The sequence below is a fragment of the Macrotis lagotis genome, chromosome 7 (genome assembly GCF_037893015.1).
Source record: "Macrotis lagotis isolate mMagLag1 chromosome 7, bilby.v1.9.chrom.fasta, whole genome shotgun sequence".
NCBI lineage: Eukaryota > Metazoa > Chordata > Mammalia > Peramelemorphia > Peramelidae > Macrotis > Macrotis lagotis.
Window position 1 is genome coordinate 136,112,048 of NC_133664.1, and position 25,491 is coordinate 136,137,538.

The 25,491-nt window shown below is 33.6% G+C and overlaps 1 protein-coding gene across 12 annotated transcripts in view; it reads right to left on the minus strand.

Annotated features, from left to right (window-relative positions):
* ANKRD26 (ankyrin repeat domain containing 26) overlaps nucleotides 1-25,491 on the minus strand; it is a 147,715-nt gene that overhangs the window by 32,499 nt on the left and 89,725 nt on the right. For 11 of the 12 annotated variants that reach the window (XM_074193828.1, XM_074193831.1, XM_074193832.1 and 8 more), the window contains 3 exons: nucleotides 24,061-24,204; nucleotides 14,033-14,989; nucleotides 11,480-11,632 (listed from right to left, as the gene is read on the minus strand). In XM_074193828.1, coding sequence (XP_074049929.1) covers nucleotides 11,480-11,632; nucleotides 14,033-14,989; nucleotides 24,061-24,204 — 1,254 coding nt within the window. Of the gene's footprint in view, nucleotides 1-11,479; nucleotides 11,633-11,667; nucleotides 12,529-14,032; nucleotides 14,990-24,060; nucleotides 24,205-25,491 lie in introns of those variants that run through there. The other variant, XM_074193837.1, reaches the window with a different exon arrangement.

Consider the following 25,491-nt stretch of genomic DNA (forward strand, 5'->3'; position numbering starts at 1 on the left):
CATTTAAAATAATTTCAGACAATATAAAATACTGGAAATTCTAACTGCCAAGGCACACAAAGAAACTCTATGAAAACAACTACAAAACACTTTTCACACAAATAAAATCAGATTTAAATAATTGGGCAAATACCAATTGCTCATCGATAGGCCAAGCTAATATAATAAAAATGACAATTCTACCTAAATTAAACTACTTATTTAGTGCCTTTTCAAGCTTACAAAAAATTACTGAGCTAGAAAAAATTGTAACTAAATTCATATGGATAAAAAAAAGTCAAGAATATCAAAGGTTTTAATGAAAAAAAGTACAAAAGAAGGTGGCTTAGCCTTACCAAATCTAAAATTATATCACAAAGAATCAGTCATCAAAACTATCTGGTACTGGCTAAGAAATAGAGTGGTGGATCAGTGGAATAGACTAGGAGCAAAAGAGACAGCAGGAAATGACTGATAAATACAAATGTACAGCTTCTGGGATAAGAACTCTCTCTTCAATAAAAATTGTTTCAAAAATTGAAAATTAGTATGGCAGAAACTTGGATTAGATCAACATCTCACACCCTATACCAAGATAAGATCAAAATGGGTGCAGGATTTAGATATAAAAGACAATATTATAAGTAAACTAGGAGAATAAGGAATAATTTAACTGTCAAATCTATGGAAGGGGAAGCAATTTATGACCAAGAAAGATATGGAGAACATCATTAAAAACAAACTGGATAATTTTGATTACATTAATTTAAAAAGCTTTGCACAAACAAGACCACTAAAACCAAGATCAAAAGAAATGCAATAAATTGTGAAACAATTATTACAACTAATATTTTTGACAAAGGACTTCTTTCTAAAATATATAGAGAACTGAGTCAAATTTATAATAGAGCAAGCTATTCCCCAAATGAAAATGGTCAAAGTATATGCAGAGACAATTTTCAGATGAAGAAATCAAAGCTATCAACAGTCATATGAAAAATTACTCTAAATTGTTACTGATTAGAGAAATGCAACTTATGAGGTACTACCTCATACCTCTCTGATTGGCAAATATGATCAGAAAGGACAGTGATCAATGTCAGAAGGGATGTGGGAAATCTGGGACACTATTGCATTAAGGGTGGGGCTGTGAACTGATCCAACCTTTCTGGAGAGCAGTTTGGAAAATATGCATACCCTTTGATCCAGCAATACCACTGCTGGGTCTGTTCCCTGAAGAGATCATGGAAAAGGGTAAACATCACTGTTCATGGTGTCAAAGAATTGGAAATCGAGGGGATGTCCATCAATTGGGAAATGACTGAAAAAATTGACGTATATGTATGTTATGGAACACAATTGTTCTATTACAAATCAGGAGGGATTGAATGGATTGATGCTGAGTGGGATGAGCAGAACCAGAAGAAAACTAAACACCCTAACAGCAATATGGGCGTGATGATCAACCTAACTGGACTTCCTCATTCCATCAGTGCAACAATCAAGAACAATTTAAAGGTATCTGTGATGGAGAATTCCATCTGTATCCAGAGAAATAACTGTGGAGTTTAAACAAAAGATTATTTTGCACCTGATTATTATTAACTTCATATTTTTTTTTTAAAATTGCCTGATGTACTGCATAATTTTGCTATCTCTAATATTTTATTTTTTCCTCAAGGATATGTTTTTTTCTCTCAACATATTCAATTTTGATCAATGCATAGCATGGAAACAATATAAAGATTATCAGATTACTTTTTGTGCGGGGAGGCAAAGGAGGGAGAGAGGGAAAAGGTATACAACTCAAAACCTTGCCAGAAAATGAAAAGTATAAACTACTATTGTATATAATTGAAAAAGAAATATAATATTTATATAATGAAAAAAGAGATGCTGGGAAAGCTTTTGACAAAATACAGCATCCATTCTGATTCAAAACATTAGAGAGCATAGGAATAAATGGAGTTTTCTTTAAAACCATCAGCAAGCATTATATGAAAAGGGGAAAAGCTAGAAGAATTCCACATAAAATCAGAGGAGAAACAAGAATGCTGTTATCACCACTATTATTCAATACTGTATTAAAAAAGTTAGTTTTAGCAATAAGAGAAGAAAAAGAAATGGAAGAAATAAGAAAAGCCTATGAGGAAACAACTCATACTCTCTACAGACAATATATATGATGCACACTCAAAAGAATCCTAGAAATCAACTAAAAAACCATTGAAGCAATTAGCAACTTTAGTAAAACTCCAGGATTAAAAGAATAAAATATAAAATAAACTCACATATTCATCAGCATTGCTATATATTACTACTAAATTATATTAGCAAGAGCTAGAAAGAGAAATTCCATTTAAAATATACAGATAACATAAAATACTCAGGAGTCTATCTGCTGAAATAAATCCAGAAACTCTTATGAAAACAATTGCAAGATACTTTTCACACAAATAAAATCAGATCTAAATAAGTGGATAAATGTTAATTGCTCCTGGTTAACTGACCTAATATAATAAAAATGACAATTTTACCTAAATTAAGATACTTATTCAAACTACCAAAATATAGTGAGCTAGAGAAAAAAAAAATAAGTAACCAGATTTCTATGGAGCGACAAAAAGTCAAGAAGATCAAGGGAATTAATGAAAAATAATGCAAAAGGAGGTGGTTGAACTATACCAGATCTAAATATACATTATAAAGCAGTAGTCATAAAAATGTTTGGTACTGGCTAAGAAAGAGAGTAGGAATCTAATTAGGTTGCAAAGTGAATGGCTATACTAATCTACTGCTTGATAAAGTCAACTTTTCCAATTTCTGGGATAAAACGTCAAACTACTGGGCAAACTGGAAGACAGTATTGCAGAAACTAGGCATAAGATCAACATCCCACATCCTATATCAAGATAAGGTCAAAACAGTGGCAGGATTTAGACCTTAAAGGTGATACCATAGACCAATTAAGAGAATAAGAAATACTGTATCTGTTAGTTCTATGGAGAAGGGAGAAGTTTATGACTAAAGAAGAGAAAGAACAATATAAATTGCAAAATGAATAATTTTGACTATATTAAATTAAAAAGATTTTGCACAGATAAAACCAATGCAACCAAGATTAAAAGGAATGCAATAAGTAGGGAACAATTTTACAGCAAGTGCTTTTGATAAAGGACTTATTTCTAAAATCTACAGAGAACTGAGTCATATTTATAAGAATACAAGCCATTCTACAAGTGATAAATAGTCAAAGGATAAGAACAGGAAGTTTTCAGATAAAGAATTTAAAGATAAATCATAATTGATTAGAGACATGCAAATTAAAAACAATTCTGAGTTATCACTTCACACTTATAGTCACTATGTCAAAAAATGAAATCTATCAATTTGTTCTTTTTGTAGTGCCAAAGAATTGGACATTGAGGAGATACCCATTAAAAAGGAGAATGGCTGAACCAATTGTGTTATATGAATAAGATGGATTACTATTGTTCTATAAGAAATAAATGATGGGTGGTTGGGACTTCAGAAAATCCTGGGAAGACTTGTATGAAGTACACTGAGTGAAGTGAGCAGAACGAGAACACTATATACATAAAAGCATCTGTGTTGATAATCAGCTATGATGGATTTGCTCTTCTCAGTTGTACAATGATTACAGAGAATTCTAAAGGATTTGTGATGGAAAACTCCATCCACATCCAGAGAAGGAACTATGGAGTCTGAATGCAGACCAAAGCATACTATTGTCAATTTTTAAAATTTGCTTTATGGCTGCAAATTTTTTTGCCTTTCATGATTCTTCCTTTTTGTTCTGATTCTTCTTTCATAGTATAATTAATATGGAAATATGTTAAAATATAGGTAAACATGTATCACTTATATTAGGTTACTCACAGTCAAGGAAAGAGGGAAGTGAAGACAAGGGAGGGAGAAAAAATGTCAATGCAATACCTTACAAAAAATGATTGTTCAAAACCATCTAAGCACAAGGGGTTGCTGGACAAGATGTCAGAGAGAATCCAGACCCTGTGCTAAGGTCCCTGAATCTTCCCTCATATATAATATGAAACAAACCTCTTAATGGAAATCTGGTCGACAAAACCCAGAAAGAGAAGGTAGGAGAACAACATCTACCTCAAGGTCTTTCTTTGGGGATCAGGGGTCTAGAGAGCCAGTGGGGATGGGGTGAGAGTCGGACAAATCTAAGATCAGCCATGCAGGCTTTTTGCTCCGAGAAACAACCAGAGAGCGGAGGCATGGCGGTCCCATGACTGGGACTTAGCGTAAGGGCTGGAGGATAAGTTCTAGACTTTAGCACCCCCTTCTAGCCAACTGGGGATTTTACATTGAGCAAAGCCTCTAACACCCTCGGCCAGCCCACATAGAGTTACTAAACCCAGTCAGTAAAGCCTCTAGGGATCCTAGCACCAAACCCCTCACCCAACAAAAGATCTTAGGAAAATGAGGAAAGGTGAGTGGAAAGGGGGATCCACAGAAAAATTCCTAGAAGGAAAAGATCCTAACTCAGAGAGATGTAGAATCTCTGAGGAGAATATGAATTGGCATCCAGCACAGAAAGACTTCCTTGAAGAAATCAGGACAGAATTTAAAAATCAATTGGAAAATCTGAGAAAAGAAACCCAAGAGAAGACTAACACTTTGCAAGAAGAAAACAAATTCTTGGAAAATACAATTGGACAAATACAAAATGAAAATAATTCTCTCACAACCTCAATTGGTCAAAAGGAATACTATTGGAAAAGGAGCTGCAAAAGGTAAACGAAGAAAATTCTTCCCTAAAAAAAAAAAAAGAATGGACTCTGTGGAAATCAATGACTTCACGAGACAACAAGAATCTGTTAAACAAATGAAAAAATTGAAAAAAATAGAAGAAAATTTAAAATACTCCATCAACAAAACCATTGACCTTGTGAATAGACTGAGAAGAGATAACCTAAAAATTATTGGTCTTCCTGAAAACATTGAAGAGAAAAAAGCCTGGACTCAATAATACAATATTTAGTGATGGAAAACTGCCCTGATATCATGGAACCAGAGGGCAAAATAGTTATTGAAATAATATAATTATTCCCTCTGGAAAGAGATCCTAAAATAAAATATTGTGGCCAAATTCTGGAACTATCAAATAAAAGAGAAAATCCTGTAAGCAGGCAGAAAGAAACAATTCAGATGCCACGGAGCCACAGTAAGGATTACACAGGACCAGGTAGCCAACATTAAGAGATCAAAGGGCATTGTAATGAGATACTTAGAAAAACAAGGGAACTTGGAATGCTGCCAAAAATCCATTATCTGGCAAAACTGAGCTTATCTTCCAGGGGAAAAAGATGGATATTTAATGAAGTAGCAGAATTCCAACTTTTCATGATGAAAAGACAAGCTTAATAGAAAATTTGGACTTCAAACAAGAGACACATGAAAAAGGTAAAATTAAAAAAAAGGTACGAGAACTGTGGTCAAATTAAGATGAAACTGACTATATCCCTACCTAGGAGAAAGACTTTAATAACTCTAGAGAACCATAAATCTATTAGAGAGAATTTAATTAGCCAGAAGAGATGGACACTCATGACTTATTCAAGAAACTGCTATCTAATAAGAAGAAAGTGGCTATATCCCAATCTGGAAGAAAGACTTTAATAACTCTCAAGAAATGTAACTCTATTAGGGAGGATTTATTTAGCCAGAATAGATGGATATTCATGACTTATCTGAGAAACTGCTCTCCAATAAGATGAAACTGGTTATATCCTTACCTGGGAGAAAGACTCTAATAACTCTCAATAACTGGAATTTTAGTAGAGAGAATATACTTAAGACTGAAGTGATGGACTGTCATGACGTTTCTGGGACTCAGATACAATGATTTCAAATGGGAACAGTAAAGAGATGGGAGGATGGAGGAGACTGAATGGGGTAAATCTCATTACATTAAGAGGTACAAAGGACCTACTGCAATAGAGGGGGAGGAAGGGAGGAAGGAGGTGAGAATCACCTGAATCTTACTCTCATCAGATTGGCTTAAACTAAACATACATACACTCAGTTAAGAAACTTGTCCTTAAAAGGGGCAAAGGGGAGGGGCAGGAAAGGGGGAACCACTTGAAGGAAGGGAGGGAAGAAAGGGGTAAAGGGAAATGGGGGAAAAAGGGGAGGGGTTGTATATAGGAGGGCAAACACACTGAAGGTGGTGTGGTATTCAGAAACAAAATACTGGGGAATATGGATAAAGGGAAAAAAGGGAGGAAATACAAACAGAGGGAAGATAACATGGAGGGCAATAAAGAGTTAGTAATTATAACTTTAAATGTGAATGGGAAGAACTGTCCCTTAAAATGTAAGCAAATGGGAATGGATTAAAAACCAGAATGCTTACAAGAAATTCATTTGAAGCAGATATATACATATACATATACATATATATATATATGTATACACACACATATATAAAGAGAGAGAGAGAGAGAGAGAGAGAGAGAGAGAAAGAAGGTAAAAGGTTGGAGCAAAATATATTTTGCTTCAGCTAAAGTGAAAAAAGCAGGGAGAGCAATCCTTATCTCAGAAAAACCAGTTGTAAAAAACAGATCTCATTAAAAGAGATAAGGAAGGAAACAATATCCTCCTAAAAGATACCATAGCCAATAAAATACTATCAATACTAAATATGTATGCACCCAATGGTACAGCAACCAAGTTCTTAGAGGAGAAGTTGAAAGAGCTAGGGGAAGACAGAGACAGCAAAACTCTACTAGTGAGAGACCTCAACCTTCTGCTCTCAGATTTACATAAATATAACCATAAAAGAAACAAGGAAGTGAAGGAGGTAAACAAATTGTTAGAAAATCTAGATATGATAGACTTATGGAGGAAACTTAATGGGGATAGAAAGGAATATATTTTTTTTTACTGCAGTACATGGCACTTACAAAAAATTAATCATGTACTAGGGCATAAAAATCAAATAATAAATTGCACAAAGGCAGAAATAGTGAATACATCTTTTGCAGATCATAATATAATAAAAATCATATGAAATACTGGGCCAGGAAGATATAGACCTAAAACTAATTGGAAACTAAATATCTCATTTTAAAGAATGAGTGGATCAAACAACAAATTATAGAAAGAATTAATTATTGTATCCTAGATAATGACAATAATGAAACAACATACCAAAACCTATGGGATTCACTTAAAGTGACGGCCAGGTGATATATTATATCTTTAAAATGCTTACACAAAAAAATTAGAGAAAGAAGAAATCACTAAACTAAATAAGCAACTAAAAAAATTAGAGAAAGAACAAATTAAAAAGCCCCCAAATTAATACCAAATTAGAAATTCTAAAAATTGAAGGAGAAATTAATAAAATCAAAAGCAAGAAAACTATTGAACTACTAAATAAAAGCAAGAGTTTGTTTTATGAAAAAACCAATAAAATTGATAAGCCTCTGCTCAATTTGATTCAAAAAAAGAAAGAAGAAAACCAAATTGCTAGTAACATAAATGGAAAAAGGTAAGCTCACCACCAATGAGGAAGAAATTAAAGCAATAGTTCACAATTATTTTGCCCAACTCTATGTCAATAAATTTGACAATGGATGAATATTTACAAAAAATATAATTTGTCCAGGTTAAATGAAGAGGAAATTAAATACCTAAATAACCCTATCGCAGGAAAAGAAATTCAACAAACCAATATTATACTCCTAAGAGATAATCTCCAGGGTCAGATGGATTCACAAGTAAATTCTATAAAACATTTAAGGTACAACTGGTTCCAATGCTATATGAACTCTGAAAAATAGTTGAAGACAGAACTCTACCGAACTCTTTCTATGACACCAATATGGTGTTGATACCTAAACCAGGAAGAGTTAAAATAGAGAAAGAAAATTATAGACCTATCTCCCTGATGAATAAAGATGCAAAAATCTTAAATAAAATCTTGGCAAAATGACTACAACAAGTTGTCACTACAATAACACATTGTGACCAAGTAGGATTTATCCCAGGAATGCAGGGTGGTTCAATATTAGGAAAACTGTTAGATACTATCAGAAATTATATGATTATATCAATAGAGGCTGAAAAAGCTTTCTTACAAAATATAACACCCATTCCTACTAAAAACACTAGAGAGTGTAGGAATAAATGGTTTCTTCTTAGAATAATAAGTATCTCTCTGAAACTACCTGTTTAGTGCCCTACCAATCAAAATTCCAAAAAAATTACTTTAATGCATTAGAAAAAGTTGTAAGTAAATTAATATGGAGAAATAAAAAGTCAAGAATTTCCAGGGATTCAACGAAAAACAGTACAAAAGAAGGTGATTTACCCTTACCAGATCTAAAATGATATTATAAAATATCAGTCATCAAAACTGACTAGTACTGGCTAATAAATAGAATGGTGGATCAGTGGAATAGGGAAGATGCAATAGCAGGAATTGATTACAGTAATCTCCTGTTTGATAAACCCGAAGAGTCCAGCTATTGGGATGAAAACTCTCTCTTAGATAAAAAATGTTGGCAAAATTGGAAGTCAGTTTGGAAGAAATTTGGATTAGACCAACACCTCACACCCTATACCAAGATAAGATCAAAATGGATATCACATCTAGACATAAAAAACAATATTATAAGCAAGCTAGGACATCAAGGAATAGTTTACCTGTCAGATCTATGGAAAGGTAAGCAGTTTATGACCAAGGAAGAGACGGAGAATACTTTTAAAAATAAACTAGACAATTTTGATTACATTAAAAGGCTTTGGCACAGACAAAACCACAGTAACCAAAATCAAAAGAAATGTAGTAAATTGGGAAACAGTTTTACAACTAGTGTTTCTGACAAAACTGAGTCAAATTTTTTTTTAGGTTTTTTTTTTTTTTGCAAGGAAATGGGGTTAATTGGCTTGCCCAAAACCACACAGCTAGGCAATTATTAAGTATCTGTGGACGGATTTGAACTCAGGTACTCCTGACTCCATGGCTGATGCTCTAACCACTGTGCCACCTAGCCGCCCCATGAGTTGTTTTTTTAAAAAAAGACAAGTCATTCCCCAATTGACAAATGGTCAAAGGATATGAAAAGACAATTTGAAAATGAAGAAATCAAAGCAATCCATAGTCATATGAAAAATTTCTCTAAATCACTACTTATCAGAGAAATGTAAATTAAAACATCTCTGAGGTACCACCTCACACTTCTCAGACTGGTAAATATGCTCAGAAAGGACAATGATCAATTTTGGAAGGGATATGGGAAATCTGGGACACTAATATATTGTTGGTGGAGATGTGAACTCACCCAAACTTTCTGGAAAGCAATTTGGGATTATGCCCAAAAGGCAACAAAAATGTGCATATCCTTTGATCCAGGAATACCACTACTGGGTCTATATCCTGAAGAGATTATGGAAAAAAGTAAAACTATCACCTGTACAAAAATATTCATAGCAACTCTGTTGGCAGTGGTAAAGAAATGGAAATTGAATGACTTTCCATCAATTGGGGGGAAATGGCTTAATAAACTGTGGTATAAGTATGTGATGGAACACTATTGTTCAATTAGAAACTAGGAGGGATGGGAATTCAGGGAAGCCTAGAAGGATTTGAATGAACTGATGCTGAGTGAGATGAGCAGAACCAAAAGAACATTACACACCCACAGCAACATGGGAGTGATGATGGGATGATCAACCTTCATGAAATTGCTCATACCAACAGTGCAACCATCAAGCACAATTTTGGGGTATCTACAATGGAGAATGCCATCTGTATCCAGAGAAAGAATTGTGGAGTTTGAAAAAAGATCAAAGACTATTACCTTTAAAAAAAAGTTATCCTATTATGTAATTCCATTACCTCTCATACTTTATGTTTCTTCCTTAAGGATATGATTTCTCTCTCATCACATTCAACTTAGATCAATGCATACCATACAAACAATGTAAAGATTAACAAACTGTGTTCTGTCAGGGGGGTGGGAGAGGAGAGAAGCAAGATTAGGGAAAAAATTGTAAAATTCAAAATAAATAAAATCTTTCCAATAAACATAATAATAGAAAAAATATCACAATGCTGGTTACTAGATTGAACATGTGTTTTGAAAGATATCAGAAATATACATTTTTATAAGCTTTTAGATGGCTTAATGATGAATATCATATCTTTAACAGTATATAAATGTGGGAAAATAACCTCAATTAATGTCTTATATAGTGATAAAGGGAACACTTTAGGAGAATTTTACTATGAAATTTATTTCCTAGGTTTAACTTCATTTCATTAGTTTGTAAAATGATAACAATAAAATAATTTTATGCTGAATTTCTATTTTGACTTGGGGAATTTCTGGTAAATTGAAAATTTATAAAAAAGGAAACTAGAAAGAAACTGAAAGTTGCTTAGTCCAAATATTGCCTCGTATTATCACATACATTAATCCAAATCTAAATCATATACATTAATACAAAATCCAAATCAAGAAATAAATGTTTAGTTAGTATCTACCTGGTATCTGTGACTATTACTATGACTGTGAATACAATGACTACTAAAATAATAACTTTTATTACACAAACAACATGCTGTAAGAGGGAAGTACTATGGAAGATGAAATATAAATAATCACTGTCCTCAAGAAATTACAATTTAATTAGGGAAAAAGGACACAGATATAGGAAATGATACTTTAAAGCAGATGTGAATACTGTAAGACAATATTTAGTTAAAAACTAAATTATATGATTTCTCATCAAAAGTAGAGTCCAGAAGATTGTGAATAAATAGGAATAAAGAGTTTAAAAAAAGGTTTGTAGCAAAAGAGTAATACTGTTGGAAATTGAAATTGCTTAATATTTGGGAAGCAGGGGGCTAAAGAATGGATAAGTTTTGAACAGGAAGAACAGAGAGGGAAAGTATAATTAATTAAGCAAGAAAAGTAGCATGGCAAGTTATGAAGATGGAAATCAACATGGTGAAATCAGTTTGAATAAATTAAAGGACAAAAACAAGATTTTCCTCCTAATTATGCTAATTCTCCATTTTACTTTGCCCTAAACAATTTATGTATTTTCAAATTATGAAGAAATATAATTTTCATTTTATTTAAGGAGTAGTTTGGATAGTAGACAAATAATCACAGAGCTGTTTTAGGAATGAAATGAGATAGTGTATGTAAAGCGATTTCTAACTATAAAGATGATTATTAAATGATTTCACTATTATTTCTACTTAGAATAACAATTTTTTCCTTGTGTGACAACAGATAAACAAAATTGTCAAACCCCTAAAGAGTGACTATAATCATTCCAATTTAAGAGTACAAATGGTAGAGGTTATAGTTCTTGTTTTAATTCAGTTTAAATGTTCAGGAAATATATATTATTTGTTTTTAAAAAAGAAATGCAACACTGAAAACACTGTTCATTAAACAATGACAAATTAATGATTTTTTTGCATACATACTTTACTTTTGAATTGATCTACTTCCTTCTGTAGTTGTTTTTTCTTATCTTCTAAATCATTTCGATAACGTGATGTAACCTCTAGTGAAGCTTCTGTCATGGATTGCTTTTTTAGGGAGTCAGCAATTTCTTGTTGAAGTTTTCTCACTGTACCCTGATAGAAAATTTTTTCATATTATTTTTTGATTGATTTCATAATAAATTATTAATATATACTTTCAAAATTGATTGATACAAATATTTTCATATGCAAACTAAATCTATTAATATATTCATAGTTTTGATAGATTTCAAACTAGAAAAGTCTTAGGGATTATTTAATCTACCTCCCTGATTTTGTAGATGAAGAAAACTAAGCTACTAAAAGACTGATTGAGTTACTACTCAAAGTCAAAAGTAATAATTAGGGCAGCTAAGTGGTGCAGTGGATAGAGTAATGTTCAAATCCAGCCTCAGACATTTAATAATAATTGCCCAGTTGTGTGACCTTGGGCAAGTCACTTAACTCTAGTACCTTGCAAAAAAACAAAAGAAAAGTTAATAATAAAGAATTTGAACTTAGTTCTTGAATCTTTTATAAATATATATATATATTTATTATATATGTATATAAACAAATAACATAAATATAACACACACACACACACACACACCATTCACTGTCCTTCATTCATCATGGAGAAAATAATATCTTCCTACTTGCTCAATATTATCTTCATAATGCAATGTATTCAGCCTAATTTCTCCATGCTATCATCTTTTTGAGAATTAAAACACCTCCAAAGTCACAGAGGATATAAAACTTTTTATGAGCAATTCACAATGAGAGAGAGAAGAATACATACCTTCCTGTACTAACAGAAACATTAGGGAATTTTTCCCTTCCATTTTTCAAAAAAGTTAACTACCCCATTTCTTTGCACCTGCCCTTATTCTGAGGATATCTCTAAGAAAAAGCTGAAGTTTTCCTTCTTCTCATAGCTTCCCCTGGGAATGATCATTTACGCTAATATGCTTGCTAAAAGCACTTGAAAGGATTGATCTGGTTTGCTGAAAGCAAAAAAAAAAATATGGCAGTTCTCCCATTTATATGAACACAGTATGATACAAGGTCATTTCTAAAGAAAATACATTTCATTCTCCAAACTACTAACAGGAATAACTACATACACATATACATACAAACACACACACACAGATATGTATATATATATATATACACACATATATATGAATATGTACATATACACATATACCCATGCATATATTTATTCATATGCAGATATACTATAAAAATCCTGTTCATTTACACTCTGCAACAAAGAAAACTATTGTACATATTACTAATAGCAAATGAAGTTAAAAAGCAAATTAAAAATTTTCTAATTAAAAAAGATAAAGTAACTTATAAAAATAAATTTAACTAAAGTCTAGTAAACTTTTCAAAGAAACATAAACCAAGAGAAGTCAACATAAAATTCTTAAAGAAAAAAGTTGGAAAAATTAATTCAATTATTACCTATAATCTAAATTCTAGTATGAAATGATTAGAATAAAACACATGATCATAAACACATGATCTAAAAATAAAATGTATTTTTTTATATGAAGTTGCTATTCAGTATAATAGTTGGTAATCCTGTCTCCTATTGCATATTTGAGAAATCAAATCCTCTGTAAAAAGCTATCTGTTTTCAACAAAGGTGAGGCAGTGATCCCAGAAACTGCAATTTTGGACATGAAACAAAAAGTGCTAATAAAATTTTGAAAAATACTGAGATAAATAATAAATATGTAATGGGACAGCAAAAACACATTTTCAAAAAATGGCACTATTACCAACCAAAAAAGTTGTACAATCATAGTCTTTATAGACAGAATTACTGTCTAAAATGTTAAAGGAATGTACTTGCTAGTCTTTTCAGAATTTCATTAAAAATATAACCTAGGGGCAGCTAGGTGGTGCAGTGGATGGAGTACCTGACCCTGGAGTCAGTACTACCCAAGTTCAAATCCGGCCTCAGACACTTAATAAGTACCTAGGCCACTTAAGCCCATTTGCCTTGCAACAACCTAAAAACAAACAAACAAGGGAAAAAAAACAAAAAAATATAACCTAGAATTGAATATTCCACAGTATTTCAGTTCAAATATCTAAATTGAATTTTTGTGTTGCTAGCATAATTGTTAAGTTTAGAAATTAAAAAAATTATTCCACTGTTGTATTATATTAGGCATATTATTAGAATTAATAAAATTAAAATTTATCAGTACTTATTTACAATCTCTCCATAGTTATTAAACCAAAATTCTGTTTTTAAAATTTCAAGGGCTATACAACATTTCTAAGCAAAGTGAGTTATCTTATCTGAGGGATATCAGACTGATCTTTATATTTCCTTACTGTCCTTTCTTTCATGTCAGAATTTTTACAATGAAAGTTAGTATCATCTGTCTATTGAAAATTCAAATTCCTAATTTATCTTGATCAAAATTACTGAATTGCATTTCAAAAAGTTAAATGCTTATCAAATGATGCTACTGAAAGACCTACCTCTCTTTCTGCTTTCTCATTTTCATATTTACATATTTGCTCTCTCAAGTGATTACATTCACTGAGTAAGTCTTTATTTCTTTCTTCTACCATAAGGACTTGCTTTTCATTATCAGCCCGAAGTTTATTGAAGAGATCATTAAACTGTACATGGGCATCACTGACTACCTTTTCTGTAATGATGCCTTTATTTTGAGCATCTTCAAGCTGTTGTCGAAGTAACATATTTTCACTTTGAATTTGGGCTAATCTTTCTTGAATGGATTCTTGTTTAACAATATATTTGTTCAGTTTTTCCTTTTCCATTTCGATTGTTTCTTGAAGTTCTTTTGCTTTATATTGGGTCTGATTTAATTCTCTCTGTGTGCTTTCTAAACTTAGTGTCTTTTCTCTGAGGGAATCACGTACCTGGTAAAGTTCATTTTCTAAACTATTAATTTTACTTTCAGCTTTAGAAAGCTCTTGAGAAAGGATACCATTGTTATCTCTTAAACTAGATAAGTCAAAATTTAATCTATCCTGTAAATGAAGCCACTGAGCTCGTTCTTTCTGAATGGTATGTTCAAGGTCTAATTTTGATGTCTGGCTTTGTTCATGATCATGAATAGCAGATGTCAGACGAGAACGGTATGATTCAATTTCTGTATTTAGTCTGTCTCTGTTTTGTATTTCATTCTCCAATTTAGAGTTCAGCATTGCATTCTCAGTTGTCAGAACATTTATTTGTCCACTATACTGGAAAGTTATTTTTCTTAATGCTTCTTCATTCAGTTTTAATTCCTTTTGAAGTTCATCCTTCTTTTCTTTTAAAATTTCATTTTCTTTTGCAAACTGATTTTCTTTTTCCTGATTCTTAACTTTTAATGCTTCAAGTTCCAGTTTGAGTACGGCAACTTCTTCTTGTAGGGTATGATTTTGATGCAGTAGATGTTTTTCATTTTCATGATTATCAGGAATCTAAACATAATAAACAGGGGAAAAAATTGCTAGTCAAAATAAAATTATATATATATATATATATATTTTTTCTGATTTTTTTCCTTAGCAATTAAAAAATAAACCCAAGGTATCAAGAAGAATTGAGTATTCAAATAAAAAGTAAAATGAGGGAGAGTTTCACCTATTCATATTTCTGTCAAATTCAATTTCCTCAAAGAACTGGTCTTAAAAATGCTACATCAATCAGAAGACTACTTAGGATATTCAGTCTTCAAAGTAGATGGCACCTGTCATTGTATTATATAAAGGACATTTTCCAAATCCTGTATTGTTAGGCACGAAAGTAGGCCTTTTTCGCATATTTTATTTCTGCTTCTGTAATGATTCAAACTTAAACTGGCTTTTATAATGTTATGATTAAAATAACAATATTTGATATTTATAGAGAACTTTTAAAGTCTGCAAAGTACTTTTGATACACTATCTCATTTAAGCCTTGCAAAACATTATGAGGGAAATACTCAAATTATTATTATTATTATCCTCATTTTACATATGAGAACATAAAAGCAACTCACTGTCACACAGCTAAGAAGTATTAGAAGTATTATTTTAATTCAGATCTCTTCAGATTCCAAATCTATATTTTTACAAAAGCTCATTTCCTCTTAGATACTGAAAAATTGCAGTTGTCCTACGTTTAGTCACTGTATTGCTACAATTATCTTACTTGAAGACCAATAAAGTTAAAATAGCCTTAAAATTTCTTAGTGTTTGTGTGTGTGTGTGTGTGTGTGTGTGTGTGTGTGTGTGTATCTTGAGAAAGTCTGTTCTCTGATAAGTCTATAGCATTATCACAGCATCAATGATTTTGACTTTTTAGTTGGTATCAAATTGAAACCTCTCATTTTAGGTATGGAAAAGTGAGGCCCAGAGTGTCATCAGTACATGGTTATATAATCCTCACCATAAGATTTTAAAAACAATTAATGAGATTAAAGTACAAAAAGTTGATATTGCACTCCCATCAAAGTAAAATTGATCCAGGAACATTTGGTCTCATTCAGGATGGGTGGAGTTGTATCAAAAAGCTTAGAAGTTCCAATCTATGAGATCAATTCCATAAAAGTAATAAGATTTTATATGTATTACACACACACACACACACACACACACACACACACACACACACACACACATATAATATATTCCTTCTATAAAGGTAGGAAGATATGAACAGGTAAAAGCCAAGTTAAAAGAATCACTTCAGTCCCCAGGCACCAAAAGATCAGCAAGGGCCAACAACACTAATGATTTCCTTCAAACCACTATTGCAAAAAAGACAATGATAGTTCTAAATTTGGCATTTGACAAAATTGTGTTTTTATCATGATGAGCAATGATGGATGTAAATGAATGAATCCTTGTAATATATAGAGGCATGTTATAGAAATTTAAGTGAAAGTTCTTCTTATTGCAAATACTTTTATTTCTTCTCTTTCAAGAAACAAGAGTAAAGACTTCCAGTCAAGATGGCAGAGAGAAGACAGGCACTGTGCTAAGTGCTCCTGGTGTCCTCTCAAAAATAACATGAAAGAAACCTCTTAACAGAAACTTGATCAACAAAACACATAAAAAAGAAGCCAAGAGAAGAACACCTACCAATAAGGACTGTCTCAGGGGACCTTGGGTGAACCAGGAACAAAGACCAGAGGGTCAGTGCAGGAACAGCAGAAGGTGGGGGGGGGGGTAGCCAGAGGACCTCAACTGCAGATGTTCAACCAACTTTAGCTGCAGAGTCTTTGGCCGGGGGAGGGGAGGTCTGCATGCCTGGAAATCATCCAGTTCAGTGAGGAACCTGGGCTCCATACTTTTAGTGGAGCATTCTTCCAGGAACAAAGAGTAGCTGCCCCCCCCCACCCCCTCAGGCTCAGGTGCAGACTACTGAGCTCACTCAGCTTAAAGGGAGACTGACTTCTAGCCCATTGTCAAACCCTGCTCCCCCCTTTTCACTCTCTCCTCACAGAGCCCACCCCTCCACACTCCCTCCAGGGTGGGAGAGGGCTTCAATCACTCTAGGGAAAGCAACCAGTACCCTCTACTGCCCCACCCTTGGAATTTCTAAGCCAAGTGAACAAAGCCTTTAGGGTTTTCAAAAGCAAACCTCTGAAAGCCAGCTCCTCCCTTCCAACATAAGATCCTAGAAAAATGAAGAATAAACAGAAAAAAGAGGGACCCATGGAGAAATACTTAAAAAGTATAGATTCTAATCCAGAGAGACCTAGCATTTCTAAGGAGAATATGAATTGGTCTCCAGCCTAGAAAGACTTCCTTGAAGAAATCAGGAAGGACTTTAAAAATCAATTGGAGGGGAAGCTAGGTGGTATAGTGGATAGAGGACTGACCTTGGAATCAGGAGTACCTAAGTTCAAATCTAGCCTCAGTTACTTAATAATTACCTAGTTGTGTGGCCTTGGGCAAGCCACTTAATCCCGTTTGCCTTGCAAAAACCTAAAAAAAAATCAATTGGAAAAGTTGGGAAAAGAAACTCAAGAAAAGGGGTGGCTAGGTGGCATAGTGGATAAAGCATTGGCCCTGAAGTCAGGAGTACCTGGGTTCAAATCTGGTCTCAGACACTTAATAATTACCTAGTTGTGTGGCCTTGGGCAAGCCACTTAACCCCATTTGCCTTGCAAAGACCTAAAAAAAAAACTCAAGAGAAAATTAACATGTTGCAAGAGAAAATTACCATCTCACAACAAGAAAACAAATCCATGGAAAATACAATTGGACAAATACAAAATGAAAATAATTCTCACAGACCCTCAATTTGGCAAATGCAAAAAAGAAAATATTTCTTTCAAATCCTCAATTGGGCAAATGCAAAAAGCAAGTAAGTTTTCTCAAAACTACCCTTGGGCAAATGGAAAACTTCTTCAAAATTAAACTGACTGGGGTGGTTAGGTGGCATAAGTGACGTAGTGGATAAAGCACCGGCCCTGGAGTCAGGAGTACCTGGGTTCAAATCCGGTCTCAGACACTTAATAATTTCCTAGCTGTGTGGCCTTGGGCAAGCCACTTAACCCCGTTGCCTTACAAAAAAACCTACAAAAATAAAATAAAATAAAACTGACCAACTGGAAATGGAGTTGCAAAAGGTAATGAAGAAAATTCTTCTCTACAAAAAAAGAGTAGAATCTGTGGAAACTAATGAATTCATGAAACAAGAAGAATGTTAAATAAAACCAAAAAAATCAAAAAAATAGAAGAAAATGTAAAATACGTCATCAGCAAAGCCACTGACCTCAAGAACCAATCAAGAAAGGACAGGCTAAGAATTATAAGACCTCCTGAAAACATGGAAGAAAAATTAAAGCCTGGACTTAATATTACAAGATTTAGTGATGGAAAACTGACCTGATATCATGGAATCAGAGAGCAAAATAGTTATTGGTCATTGAAAGAATACATTGATCCCCTCTGGAAAGAGATCCTAAAATGAAAACTACAAGGAATGTTGTGGCCAGATTCCAAAACTATCAGATAAAAGAGACTATCCTGCAAGTAGTCAGAAAATTTAAATACAAAGGAGCCACAGAACAGATTACACAGGACCTGGATTCATCAACATTAAGGGATTGAAGGGCCTGGAATGAGCCAAAGAGCAAGAGATCTAGGAATGCAGCCAAGAATCCACTATCCATCAAAGCTGAGCCTTCCCTTCCAGGGGAAAAGATGGACATTTAATGAAATGGGGGACTTCCAACATTTACTGATGAAAAGACAAGAGCTAAATAGAAAATGTGGACATCAAGCAGGAGACTCAAGAGACATATCTACAGGTTAAAAAAAAAGGGTAAAGGGGAAAAAAAACCCTACTATCCAATAAGATGAAACTGGCTATTATCCCAAAATAGGAGAAAGACTCTAATAACTCTCGAGAATCATAACTCTATTAGAGATAATATACTTAACCAGAAGTGATGGACACTCATGACTTTTATTTTATTCAGATAGAATGATTTAAAAACAATACCTCCATAAAAAGTGGGACAGTAAGGAGACGGGAGGATGGAGGAGATTAAATGGGATAAATCACATTACATTAAGAGGTACGAAAGACCTATTGCAATAGAGGGGAAGAAAGGAGAAGGTGAGAACCACATGAATCTTCTCATCAGACTTGGCTTAAAGTTAACTTATAAACACTTAGTTAAGAGAAACTTATCTCACCTTTCAAGTATTAAAGGGGGAAAGGGGAGGGTAAGGAAAAAGGAAACTAATAGAAGGGAGGGAAGAAGGGGAAAAGGGAAAGGGGAAAGAAAGGGAGGGGGATTGCTATAAGAGGGCAAACACACTGAAGGTGGCAGTATTCAGAAACAAAATACTGGGGAATATGGATAAAGGGGGAAAAAGGGTAAAATACAAACAGAGGGAAGATAGCATGGAAGGTAATAAAGACCTAAACATTATAACTTTGAATGTGAATTGATGAACTCAACCTGAAAATGTAAGTGAATGGCAGAGTAGATAAAAAAAAACCAGAATCCTACAATATGCTGCTTACAAGAAACTCATTTGAAGCAGAGAGATACATATAGAGTAAAAGTAAAAAGTTGGAAAAAAATGTATCTTGTTTCAGCTGAAGTGAAAAAAGCAGGGGTTGCAATCCTTATCTCAGACAAAGGAGTGGCAAAAATAACATTAAAAAGATAAAGAAGGAAACTATATCCTCCTAAAAGATACCATAGACAATAAAGTGATTTCAATAGTAAATATGGATGTACCCAATGGTATGGGACCCAAATTCTTGGAGGAGAAGTTGAAAGAGCTACAGAAAGACACAGACAGCAAAACTCTACTAATGGAAGCCCTCAAGGTCCTGCTCTCAGATTTACATAAATCTAACCATAAAATAAACAAGAAGTTAAAGAGGTAAATAGATTCTTAGAAAACTTATATATGATAGACTTATGGAAGAAACTGAATGGGGATATATGTCTTCCTGCAGTACATGGCACTTAGACAAAAATTGACCACGTACTAGGGCATAAACACCTAATGATCAATTGCAGAAAGGAAGAAATAGTGAAGACATCTTTCTCAGATCATAATACAATAAAAATCAAATGCAATAACCCTATCTCTGAAAAAGAAATTCAACAAGCCTTTCTTGAACTCCCTAAGGAAAAATCTCCAGGGCCAGATGGATGTTATATCAAACATTTAAAGAACAATTGGATCCTCTTCTATATAAACTCTTTGGTAAAATAGGTGAAGATGGAACTCTATCTATTTCTATGGAAACAATATGTGCTGACACCTAACCAAAAAGAGTTAAAACAGAGAAAGAGGGGCGTCAAGGTGGTGCAGTGGATAGAGCACTGGCGTTGGAGTCAGGAGTACCTGGGTTCAAATCTGACCTCGGACATGTGTGGCCTTGGGCAAGCCACTTAACCCCATTGCCTTGCAAAATCTAAAAAAAAAAAACAAAAACAAAAAAAAAAAACCAGAAAGAATATTATAGACCAATATCCCTGGTGAATATAGATGCAAAAATCTTTTTTTTCTTTTTTTTAGATACAAAAATCGTAAATAAATCTTGGCAAAAGGATTACAATAAGTTATCACTAGAATGATACAATATGACCAAATAGGATTTATCCCAGGAATGCAGGGTTAGTTCAATATTAGGAAAACTGTCAGTATAATTAATTCTATCAATAACAAACCTACCAGAAATCATATGATTATATCAATACATGCTAAAAAAGATTTTGAAAAAATACAGCACCCATTCCTAATAAAAATACTAGAGAATATAGGAATAAATGGTTTGTTCCTTAGGAATAATAAGCAATATCTATGTGAACCCATCAACAAACATTATATGCAATGGGGATAGGCTTGAGGCATTCCCAATAAAATCAGGGGTGAAACAAGGAAGCCCATTATCACCACTACTATTCAATATCTTATTAGAAATGTTAGCTTCAGCAATAAGCGAAGAAAAAGAAATTGAAGAAATTAGAATTGGGAATGAAAGACAAAATTCCAACTCTTTGCAGATGACATGATGGTATACCTAGAGAATCACAAAAAATCATCTAAAAAAAGCTACTAGAAATAATTAGTATCTATAGCAAGGCCACAGTATATAAAATAAACCTTCATAAATCCTCAAAAATTCTATATATGACTAACAAGATACAGCAGAAAGAGCTAGAAAGAGAAATCCCATTCAGAGTAACCTCAAATAGTATAAAATACATGGCAGTCTATCTGCTAAGGCCAACTCAGAAACTTTTTGAAAACTATTACAAAACACTTATCATGCAAATAACATCAGATTTAAATAACTGGACAAACATCAACTGCTCATGGATAGCTAATATAATAAAAATAACAATTCTATCAAAACTAAACTACCTGTTTAGTATGCTACCAATCAAAATTGCAAAAAATTACTTTAATGAGTTAGAAAAAAGTTGTAAGTAAATTCATATGGAGAAATAAAAAGTCAAGAATCTCCAGGGATTCAATGAAAAACAAAAGAAGGTGGCTTAGCCTTACCAGATCTAAAATTATATTATAAAGCATCAGTCATCAAAACTGCCTGGTATTGGCTAAGAAATAGAGTGGTGGCCCAGTGGAATAGACTAGTTGCAATAGCAGGAAATGCTTATAGTAATCTGCTGTTTGATAAACCCAAAGAGTTCAGCTATTGGGATAAAAACTCTCTTCAATAAAAACTGTTCAGGAAAATTGGAAGTTAGTATGGAAAAATCTTAGATTAGACAAATACCTCAAACCCTATGCCAACATAAGATCAAAACAGCTACAGGATTTAGACATAAAAAAACTATAGGGGCGGCTAGGTGGTGTAGTGGATAAAGCACCAGCCCTGGAGTCAGGAGTACCTGGGTTCAAATCCGGTCTCAGACACTTAATAATTACCTAGCTGTGTGGCCTTGGGCAAGCCATTTAACCCCATTTGCCTTGCAAAAAAACAAAACAAAACAAAACTATATTATAAGCAAACTAGAAGACCAAGGAGTAGTAGTTTACGTGTAAGATTGAAGGAAAGGGAAGCAGTTTATGACCAAGAAAGTGATGGACAACATCATTAAAAACAAACTTGATGATTTTAATAACATTAAACTAAAAAGCGTTTGCACAGACAAAACCACTGTAACCAAGATCAAAAGAAATGTAGTAAATTGGGAAACAATTTTAACAACTAGTATTTCTGACAGAGGACTCATTTCTAAAATACACAGAGAACTTAGGCAAATTTTCAAAAAAACAAGCCATTCCCCAATTGACAAATGGTCAAAGGATATGCAAAGGCAATGTACAGATGAGGAAATCAAATCAATCCATAGTCATATGAAAAATTGGTCCAAATCATTACTTACTAGAGAAATGAAAATTAAAGCATCCCTGAGGTACCACCTCACATCTCTCAGATTGGCCAATATGACCAGAAAGGAAAATGATCAGTGTTGGAAGGGATGTGGGAAATATGGGACACTAATTCATTGTTGGTAGAGCTGTGAACTCATCCAACTTTTCTGGGGAGCAATTAGGAATTATGCCCAAAGGGCAACAAAATGTGCATACCCTTTGATCCAGCAATACCACTGCTGGGTCTATACCCTGAAAAGATTCTGAAAAAGGGTAAACAAAACATCACTTGTATAAAATATTCATTGCAGCCCTGTTTGTGATGGCAAAGAAGAAGAAATTAATAAATGTCCATCAAATGGGGAATGGCTTAACAAACTTTGGTATATGTAAGCCATGGAACACTATTGTTCTATTAGAAACCAGGACGGATAGGAATTCAGGGAAGCCTGGAGGGATTTGCAGGAACTGATGCTGAGAGAGATGAGCAGAAGCAGAAAAACATTGTACACCCTAACAACAAAATGGGGGTGATGATCAACCTTGATGGACTTGCTCATTCCATCAGTGCAAAACCCAGGGACAATTTTGAGCTATCTGCGATGAAGAATACCATCTGTGTCCAGAGAAAGAATTGTGGAGTTTGAACAAAGAACAAAGACTACTACCTTTAATTTTTTTTTAAAAAAACTCAATATAGGGGTGGCTAGGTGGCCAGAGCACCGGCCCTGGAATCAGAAGTACCTGAGTTCAAATCCAACCTCAGACACTTAATAATTACCTAACTGTGTGGCCTTGGGCAAGCCACTTAACCCCATTGCCTTGCAAAAAAAAAAACAACCTTAAAATATATATATATATATATATATATATATATATATATATATATATATGTGTGTATATATATATATATATATACATATACATATATATGAAATGTATAAAACCCGATATTTTATTATATTATATAATTTTGCTATTTCTTATACTTTATTTTTTTCCTTATGGATATGATTTCTCTCTCATCACATTCAACTTAGTTCAATGTATACAATGGAGACAATGTAAAGTCTAACAGACTGCCTTCTGTGGGGGGCAGGGGGGAGGGAAGCAAGATTAGGGGAAAAATTGTGAACTCAAAATAAATAAACTCTTTCTAAGAAAAAAAAGAAAGAAAGAAAGAAGAGTAAAATAACAAGTTGAAATAGGCCTAATGATTATCTATGTTTTGTAATCCTTAGGCCCTGAAAACGGCAAAAGAGGAAATCACGTAAGTAAGAAAAGTAGTTTATATCTGATATGTCACCTCCTAGCTGGTTGCATTGCTTTCTTTCCTTAGGGACTGGTGAAATTGATAAACTGCCCCCTTTGTCCAGAATGGGTAGAAGTACACTCCTGAGTACCAGGCCTTTTGCTCAGTAGGAATACACTTGGGTCTCTGGAGGGATCATTAAGTAAAAAAAAATAACAAAAGTAAAACATAAAACCTGTTTTGATTTTGTTCACTATGTCTGTCATTGCTTGGCTGCCGCAGGACATCTGCCCATGACTGATGTACATAATCTGTACATGACTGAGGTACATGATCAGTACATGACTGCTGATGACAGCTATGTTCAAAACGAAGAACAATTATCTTGTTGAAATATGCAATTAGATTTGAAAATGACCAAATTGAATACCTCCAAACTCTGACTCGTTTTAGAAGCAGCTGCTTCTCTTTCCTTCTGCTTCCAAAGATGATTATTCAGAACTCTCTCTTGCGAAGCTCTGGCACTTTTCTCCTGGGAAAGTTGTCTTTGAGCATCATTTCTCTCTTCTTCTACCTAGAGACAATGATATCATAATATTTTTAATGATACTTTTTCTTCAAAACTCAGTAAAAAACATTTGATCATTAAGTATAATATAGAATCTGAAAAAAAGAAGAGTTGAAAAAAATCTAAGCAAAGTAGGCTATTGAAAATAAAAAGCAACAAGGATAGAAGGTCAAAAGGATCTTCACCAACTATTCAGTTCAATCCACTATCACCTACCTGACTCTTACTAGATTTTACTCAATCTCAGACTGAAGTCATCCCAGGCCTGTGAAACCATTCTTGAGGAAACTCAATTTATGGATGGTTCTTTTAAAAATTTTCCCCAACATTAATCCTAAAAATATTTATTTTTGCAACTTCTATCTATTACTCTATGTTCTGTCCCTTAGACTGAAGCAAAGCAAGCTTAATGTTTTTTTTTTCCATATGACTGACCCCTTAAAAACACTGAAAACAGTTATCATGACCCATTTTCTTTTTTCAAGGATAAACATCTCCAGTTCCTTTAACTAATTCTCTTATGTTATAGATTCAAGGTCTTCCTCATCCTGACTGCCACTATGGTTACTAGCTACTACAATCCTGTAGTAGCCACAAATAAAAAAATAGCATAGGTGTGTTCTAATAATGTAATAATGTATTTTGACCTCATCTGTTTTGGAAGCTAAAGATTTTTTACCATTTTGATAGTCAAGTAACAGCCCTAAATCAAATTAAGCTTTAGAGCTCACTAAAATTCCTACATCTTTCCAGATAAAATGCTATCTAATCATATTTCCCCCAATTTATACTTCTGAAACTAATTTTTTGAACCTAAGTATAAAACTTTACAACCATTCTTACTAAATTTCATCAGATTAGTAGATTCAGACCAGTGCTCTGGACTAGTAAGATTTTGCCTTTCTTACGTTTAGAATGGCTTAGAATTTTAATTGTATAAATAAGAACTAAAGATACTAAAGAACAATAAACTTTTATGGAAGACTGAAGGATGGGTAGTACAGTGAAATATAAGAAAGAGAGAATGGGATTGAACCTGCAATTTCCTTGGCTAAAGAATTTTCAGATAAGAAAACTCCCTCTACCAATGTAGACTGTCATCATCTTTGGAAATTACAGTCTTAAAAGAGTAGCCTAGAGCAGTAGAGTAGCCTAGGTCCTCCCCCCTAAACTTTTTGGGACACCTCAAACCTTGGTCAGGTGAAATGACTCGCCAGAGGTACCACAGTTAAAGATGCATCAGTGACAACATTTGAACCTAGGTCTTACTGGATTTGAAGGCAGTTCTATATA